We start from the raw sequence: 8,855 nt of genomic DNA, 5'->3' as shown, positions 1-8,855 counted from the left end.
AATCAACATAATAAAAGTACGAATGTAACAGTTACTAATTATTATTGGAGAGGTAAGTTTTGATTTTTCTAAATTTTGGTGAACCCCGACAGAGGTATCACGGAACCCCAGGTTCCGCGGAACACACTTAGAGTATAGCTGCTATAGACTATATATCATCACGCTATCCCCAATAGGAGCGGAGCAGTAATGGCTAATCTCAGGAACTACCGGATCGAATTGAAAATTTTTTTTGTGTTGGATAGCCCTTTGTTCCTCGAGTGCTATATATCATCACGCTATACCCAAAAAGAGCGGAGCAGTAATGGCTAATCTCAGGAACTACCGGTTCGAATTGAAAAATTCTTTTTGTGTTGGATAGCCCTTTGTTCCTTGAGTGCTATATATCAACACGCTATACCCCTTTTTCAAAAGGAGCGGAGGAGTAATGGCTAATCTCAGGAACTACCGGTTCGAATTGAAGAATTCTTTTGTGTTGGATACCCCTTTTTATCGAAAGCTATAGACTATATATCCTCACGCTATGACCAACAGGAGCGGAGCAGTAATGAAACATGCTGCAAAAACGGGGAAAATTATTAGTTTTGAGAGCTTCCGTTGCGTGCACTGCGTAAACGGTTAAAGTTATGCAACAATGAAATATGACGGGATCGTTCCTCTTAAAAGTTCTACAAAAATATATATTATAAAACAAAGTCCCCGCTGCATCTGTCTGCCTGAACGTGTTAAACTCAAAACTACCCACCGTATTAAGATGAAATTTGGTATAGAGCCAGTTTGAGATCCTGGGAAGGACATAGGCTCCCGGGAAAATATATAGTGTGACTTTTATAACAGGAAACTTTAGCCCGAAAAACTTTATGATGCGGGCGGAGACGCGGGCAAAAGCTCATAAATTATAATTAGGATAAAATTTACATAAAACCTTAGGATCTGATCTATCAACTTAACCAAAAGAAAAGAATTCTTTTCAACATTTGTAAACAAATATGCACCAAATGTTCAAGGAAAGTAAAAATACATTTCTATACTACTGCTTACTTTGTATTCATCAAATTTGAGCACGAACTCCAGTATTTCTGCAAACTGTTTGACGAGGGCCTGTTGTTGTTCGAGGTGCTGCGTGGGACTCATCGCGCCACCCACCAGGGAACCCAGCAGCCGCGGCACTACCTGCAAGGAATTTGGGATGTTAATATACAGGGCGAAAGTCGAATATTGCTCGATATATTTTGGCTGTTTGCAAGTTTTATTGGTTTGGTTCGTGGGTTGTATACCGCAGGTATGAACACAGGGTCTATTGTACAATATGTAAAACCCCTTGAGAAATTGTTATTGTAATACAAATAGTTTTGTGAAGAAGAACCTACGGTTTTATCTTTTCTTCGTAAATGTTGCCAAATATCTAACATGCATTGTATAAAAACCGACAAAGATTCAAGTAAAAAAATACATTGTTTTTGAAACGCTGGACCTATTTCCTCGTTATTTGTCCATGAGTACTCCATTTTTAGGTCGCGTTATAATTGAAAAAACTGTTGCAGCCAAATGGCTGAATGTTAATTTTCAGTTTCCACAGGATTTACTTCGTAGAAAACTGCAGTGCGGATTTTCCCTAGCAATAGATGGAATCTTCCTTGAATTACTAAAAGTAGAAACAAAACTCAATGACACATTAATGATGTTACTCCGAACAATGATACATACATTGATACAATTCAAATTGTTTTGTTACTTGAATAAAAATAAATCTAGAACACCAATGAAATATAATTAACTGATATCGAATTATAATTTAATAGACACGATTTAACATGTTCAAACAAGTATTAAATGAACGCATATCAATGACATCAATATTTTACAAATTGAAGTTCACTATCAAAATAAAACAATGCAATCACACTATGTTATTAGAAAAAGAAAATCAATTTATATTACTAACCACAAAAGATAAAATATGAGTTGTCACTGACTTTAGGCACCCTCTGTTAGTAGTTCAACTAGTAATAAAGATCTTTTTAGGGATAAAACTTACAATAATTTGGTATACATAGTAAAAATTTGCAGAATTGGATGAATAGTTACAGTGATTTCTGTATAAAAACAAACATCAGCTTTATATATTATCAGAATTACTACTAATGCAAAAAATATGAACTAACATTAAATAATGGTCTAAGTTTTAATTTACTCGTTGATTCAGTCTTCAGTTTGATAGATAGCCAGTTTTTCGACAAGTTATCAGTCCAACGACAGGCATATCAAATAACCCGTAATTGCATTTTTTGTTAAAGATGAGCTGTCTTTGACAAAAAAGCGAGTATTTTTTTTATTTCGAATTTTTACAGCTTGCTGCGAAATTTGGACTAAAATCTAATGAACTGTTTCTTAATGATGTACGAAAACATTAACTGATTTCTACGAGTGTTCTTGAAGATTATTTACATTTTAATAAGACAAATTTGCTGGTGGTAGAATATATTATTCTATATCCGCTCAGATAGCGTCCACCGTACACAAGGCATTAAAACCCGCTATAACAGCCCACGTAAGTGTGTCGCGTTCCGGGATCAACCTGAGCATATCCGGTTCCAGCAGGCCGGCATAATTGTGTCGACTGCCGAGAGGTAATCATCTCTCGTCAGTCGATATACTATTTGATCCCACTACACTCAATAGACAACTACTCTCAAATTTTGCAATAATCAAATCTACCGTCTCGAGATATAAACGTCTTTTAATTGCATAACAAACAACTAAAACCCTAAACATCTGTAACATTATTAAATTAACCAAAGGATGCAACAATCAAAACAATAGCATGAAGCAATTAAGTTGTGCTCATGGCGCACGGCACCAAATCAGTCGCAACTCGCAGTTATTGTGAGACGTCGAACAATGTCAGGAAACGATCGTGATTAACTCGATTAATTTGTGACCGCTTTAGCGAGAGTGAATCTTAACAATTATTCACTAGATCAGTTTTTAGGTCAGCAAAATATGCAAGTTTATTTGTAATATGTATTTGCCCTATAAGGTCTGCATCAAAATAGATTTGACTATGATTAATATGACCAGTTCAAATTAAGCGTTTTCATTAAGGCCCACTATAGTTAAAACCAACACAAGAAACAACATCCTACGATTTCCGTTTCCCATTATTCTCACCAAAGAATCCAATTTCAACGTCGGTAAAAATATTGCAATCAAGACTAATCCTCTTCACCAACGAAAAGCCACAACTTACCTTGTACTAATAAACATTAAGCTGAGATTGGTTAATTTAAGGTTAAAGAAACATTAACCTCATTTTGAGCGACAATAAAGTTCAATTTGACATGAAAAATATAGTTATTTTTTTTAGATACATCCAATTTTAGTTCTTATTAGTTAGTAATAATAGCTTCGAAGGTGCAAGTAACTGGTGCTAGGCATTAAATGTAAACAAAGACCACAATTGAACATTACATAATACAGATGTCACATATAAAGCTGTCCGCAGTGAATTTATAATACGTTTGACCCGCGAAGGTACTTAAACCACAGATTGATTTGCTACTTCCCGTCTTGTTCTAGATGATAACAATAACTGATTCATGCACGTTCTAGTAAGTTGAAATAGATTGCGTAATTTAGTAATTCATATACTAACAATAATTGATTGTGAACATTTTTGGATGATACAAAATTATGCATAAACCGCTGTGTGAATTTGGATGATATTTGCCACACACAGGTTAATGTTACAGGTTTTTTAATTATTCTGATCAAATGCGTAGTGGATATGACGTGACCGCAAACAGAACAGTTAGAAATAAAATAAAAGTTTTAACTATAAAAAGGTGTTATTTTAGGCAATATCATTTATCTGGTTAGTAATTGAACAAGTAAAGCTTCGTTTTCGATCACGTAAATCGGCTTAAACCATTAAATCCCAAAGATATGGCGTTGTAATACTAGATTTTTTTTTCCTATAAAATTGGGTTTTATGGTTTAAAAATTGTTTATTGATATATCAACGCGCTCAGGATTCTTGTATAAATAGACACACTCAGCGGTCAAAACATAGTTTTAACCCTAACACCACTAGGATACTCAGTTTTATGTTGTGGGTATTTATTAGTTTGAAGGACTTTCGGCCTCAACACCCTGAACTAAAACATAATTTTGCGATATCTTTTGTCGTGTAGAAGACAAAATCCATGCATCACTTGGTGCTCTCCCTCTCTTCTGTCGGTCCCTCATTCTTGAGGATCGTGATCTCGTCAAGGTCATTCAACAGTCTTTGCCACAAGGCGCAATCTTCGGTTTGGTGCACCGCTATGCTCAATGGCATATTTAGGGAGTTGGCGACCTGGTGTGACCAGCGCTTCGGATTACGCCCTCTAGGTCGCTTGCCTACGGGCTAGCCGGTGTACTACGACTACCATAATGACTATATTCCTTTTTGTGATAATGATGACGTGATACAAGGTCAAAGACAGTGGAAATTACGCTAAACTTTCAAAACATTAACACGAACATCAATTCTAACCTTCAGTCACGCAAGTTAAACAATTCAGATAATATTATTAGATATGATGTTTCCTTCCTCACGTCCGACATCCATTTTCTAACCTTGCGTTTTCATTATGAAAATGTTTACATTACAAATTCATTTTAATATTGTATTATTTTGTACCAATATTTAAAAAAATGTCTCCTACCAATAATGAAATAAAGGTAAATCCGAGATCTTAACAGGAAAACGACAAAGTTGGCTATTTTTGGGAAAATTAATTTATTGTATAGCCTCCGAATAAAGAAAATAAAATCTAGTGGTAGAATGTATGGGGTGTGCACCAGTAAAGGCCTTGATTTGAACCTCAGGACGAGCCCCTCTTTCTGCTTTCTAACACGATTTGCTAAAAACTTCATCTGGTAAGTGAGCACTGCCTATAAAATACCAGAGGAATTATCTAGGCGTAGCCGGCCTATTTCTGCAATGACCCAGAGCATACTAGAGGAATTATCTAGGCGTTGGCGGCCTATTTCTGCAATAAGCCGGAAAAAATATGTCGAGTTCACTCTATGTTAGAATGGGGCCATAATAAGAGCAGGAGGAAGATGTTCATGGTAGCCCGTTTATTTATAAGTATAATTAAGATAATTTATTAAAACTTCTTGATCAAATTACTTTATGATTTCTGATAAATCAGACGGAGAGCGTCTGTTTTTATAATATACCTTCATATTTTATAAACTCTGACATAATAAGAGCTTCCGCTGGGCCAGCTAGCATCGTAAATCAGTCTTTTTGTATGTCCGCTTGTTGCTCAATCATTTTTAACGGACGAACTGAGACGATGTCGAGAGGAAGTTTATTCTCTGGATTAATATGTGGGACAATTTTTAGAGAAAAATAAATTCCTATTAAAGAAATATTTATGCTTGTGTTATTGTGTTAAGTGAAAAAAATCGCCCGTATTTATATATTTGTAGTAAAGATCGGTGGGACATAAATATATGTAAGTCTTAAAAATGTTCGGTATAAACTTTATAGATTTCTTTAAAAGAATATTTTAGAATACAGTATAACTTTATTAAGTCGTATTCACATACAAACTTTATTGTATTATTTGACCATCAAATAATCAATAATGTCTTGAGACATTCCTTTACATAGATTCATCATTTACTTGGAAAAAGTCGTACGCAAAAATATATTTCTACGACATAAGTGCTACTCCACACTGTTTCACATATAAATATATGATTCACGTCGTTAAAAGGTGAATCATGGCAAGGATATCAAGTCGACAATTTTTAAGCCTATCGCACATCAAGATATACTGCAGAGCGGGACCGGCAATTACGGACAAAAAATATTATCGATGTAGCCTCTATTACCTTCGGATAATATCATTTAAGTATGGTTTTATGATGAACTTGATCGAGGTCAAGGTTTGATGTAGCTAGGAGGATATCTTTACTAGGTGTGGGTCGTATCGTAAATGATATACAATCAAACAAAAGTAGCTTAAAATCGAAATTTCTAATCGCCTTTAAACTTTGGTTCTTTAGTAACAATCGCTTTTCTTTACTAAAATAAACTTTTAAGAGTATACTTTATTTTCGATACAGAAAAAAGGATATTTCGATTTTAGTTAATTAGTATTAATTTTTTAATTTCTTCACCTACTTTGGTGGCTGTCTACGTTACTGGGGTACGAAGCGGAAATGGAAATTCTACAAACTTTCCGTCGATATTTTATGTCACGTGATAAACATAGGTGAATATTTGATGATGCATACCACCTGGAAAGCATCGCTTAAGCTATACGCTATGGGACAGTGTGCACGAGACTAAACACAATTCATCCAGCACAATTCTGGGATTCAACGATGATGTAATAATAAATGGTTTCAGTTACTGTTTTAAATATCTCGCCACATGTGGTACGTGTGCGTGGAATTAACAGCGATCTTCAAGGCTATGTAATTGTGAGTGACAAATTGTCCGTCGGTGACCGGCCGCGTACCTGAATATGGGTGACCACCCTCTTATAAGTGACTGCGCATTGGACACGGTTGAAACTGGTCGATACTTTTTTATTGGCCTCTATAGGATTTACGTTCATGAACGAATTGGATTATATATTGTCATCAATCAAAATTGGTATGTCGGCTCATGTAATTGTCTATATGGTGTCTGAATTGTGTCGCGAATCGAGTGTATTGGATATTTCTGTAGGCTGATGGTAACTCCTTCGATTGGTATGGTATTCGATAGGCTGTATTCAGACACGATTCAATTTTGTAATGTATGCAATTGTATAATATTTATTTAAATGCTTGTATAACTTATTCAACGTATGTATTATAGATAATCTTTTCAATTGAAAACATTATACAAGTTTCTTAACAAACCAAGTATATTAATATATGAATGAATATACACGAGACATTTTACGACGTGTGAAAACATCTTAATCTTAATGAATGTGAAAATATTTTATGGGATATAAATCAAACTTTTTATTACATTTAAAATGGACGGAAAGGACATGTACCAAGTTTTCGTAGAGAAATTTACAGTAACACTTCCACTTTAACAGCTTTACTCAGCAAGCGCTTTTGTGCTTTGCCAAAGTTATAGCTTGGTCACAAAGTGCGAAGTAGCGCGCGTTGGTCACATCACTGCAATGCAGCTAGCCGCAGCGTATCGCATTATACCACTAAATATCTCGTGGGAGTTGGTCAGCTTACATCAGTTACTTTAAGGGTCTATTCACATGAAACTCGCCGCATCGCAGCGTCAAATTGTTGTTGCGATGTGGTCAATTCTGAACGGCAATTCGGCGGCAAAATATAGTCCATGTGAACAAAAATTCATACATCAACGTAACTACTGTTGTACCACGTTTTGTCGCTGCGATGTGGTGTGGTTGTGCATTTATGAATGGACCGTAACACTCATTCGCCGTTTCCAACTACAGCTATCGCCTTTTTTTAAGTAGTCTCGAGGAATTACCGCCATTGTTTACAGAGAATAATGGCTGACTCTACGGAAAGCACGGGTAGGTCAGTAACTATCTTCAGGTCAGCCATAAGTATTAAAGATAGCTGTACAAGTAACAGGGCGAAGGGTCCATACAACCATATTCCTGCCAGCTTCCTTTTTATTTTGAATTTACGTAAAATCCTATAATCATTAGAATGATTTACAGACCGCATTTATGCTTATTAGTATCTATATGTTGTGTTGGGTTCCTTTCGAGAAATTGCACCTTTCGCTACTGAGAATTAATTTGCTTATATACAAAAGCAGTTTCCCTTCGTTATTGAGAACAGACTTGAACTACTGTTATGTCAGTTACTGAAAACAATAGCTGTCCATATCAAGTCTGCTGCACTGGTCCATTACCCTTGAATTTAAGCAAAGCATCTGGCAAAACGTTATCGGCATCAGACATAAACATTCTACACGGAATAGTGATGACATCAGCATTGCAAAACAACTACAAAGACAGCACGACATAATTAAAGAGATCACGCACGACATATCTTGGTGCGTTTGCAGTAATTAAATTAACACCATTTACCGACCAATTGGATTTAAGCGATAAATCCAAACACATGTTGAACCGTTAAGTAGGCGAAAATGGCACGAGCGCGGGTGTCGCTGTGTTATTTATAGCTTCGCTCGTAGCTTTATGTTCATTCGTGTGTAGTAAATTTTCTATGCGACATCTTTAATCTGCTTGGTGGGATGTCGGATTATTTTGATTTTGTCGCAATTTGTATTGGGCTTTAACTTAAAATATATGGTTTTTTATGTCATGCAAGGATAGTGATCACTATACTGAACTTGATAGTATAGTATACTGTTTAGTTATATAATTTTAATTAATGGGTCGTGTCTCTTGAGGCTGTAACAAGCCAGCAACAAGGCCAAAAGAAAATTTAAATTTAGAACAGTTTTTTCTATTAACGATTGTAGAAAAGCGTCTTGCTACGGCCTGAGCCCCTGAGAACGGCCTAAAAAACGCGACATGTAAATCGATGTCGTTTAATTTTGATATTTATGATTGATTGAGAGACCAACGTGTCACGTGTTAGTTCCTCCACCAATCTCAATAAAACGACACGGGATTGTGTCGCGTTTTTTGGAACATTCTAAAATCTAGACACACTGGTGTTTGTTACAACTATGTCAGCCTGACTTTCTGGATGAGCTTTATGGCGAATAATTCCCTAAATGCCCTTTCAAAAATACATACAATATCCTACTTCAAAATACAATGTTAGTTTTGTCCATTTATTTTCATAATTTCGATGTTGCGGGTATAACATTAATGGCGCTTTTATAA

The 8,855-nt window shown here is 35.6% G+C and overlaps 1 protein-coding gene across 1 annotated transcript in view; it reads right to left on the bottom strand.

Moving 5' to 3' along the window:
- LOC115439989 (CYFIP-related Rac1 interactor B) overlaps window positions 1-1,195 on the bottom strand; it is a 42,060-nt gene extending 40,865 nt beyond the window's left edge. Inside the window, exon 1 of the mRNA XM_037438858.1 lies at window positions 1,042-1,195. Coding sequence (XP_037294755.1) covers window positions 1,042-1,134 — 93 coding nt within the window. The 5' untranslated portion in view covers window positions 1,135-1,195. The remainder of the gene's footprint in view (window positions 1-1,041) is intronic.
- Window positions 1,196-8,855: the final 7,660 nt, after the last annotated feature.

The sequence above is a fragment of the Manduca sexta genome, chromosome 15 (genome assembly GCF_014839805.1).
Source record: "Manduca sexta isolate Smith_Timp_Sample1 chromosome 15, JHU_Msex_v1.0, whole genome shotgun sequence".
In the NCBI taxonomy this organism is placed as follows: Eukaryota; Metazoa; Arthropoda; class Insecta; order Lepidoptera; family Sphingidae; genus Manduca; species Manduca sexta.
Note: the sequence above shows the minus strand (reverse complement) of the source record. Positions and strands in the feature narration are given on the sequence as shown.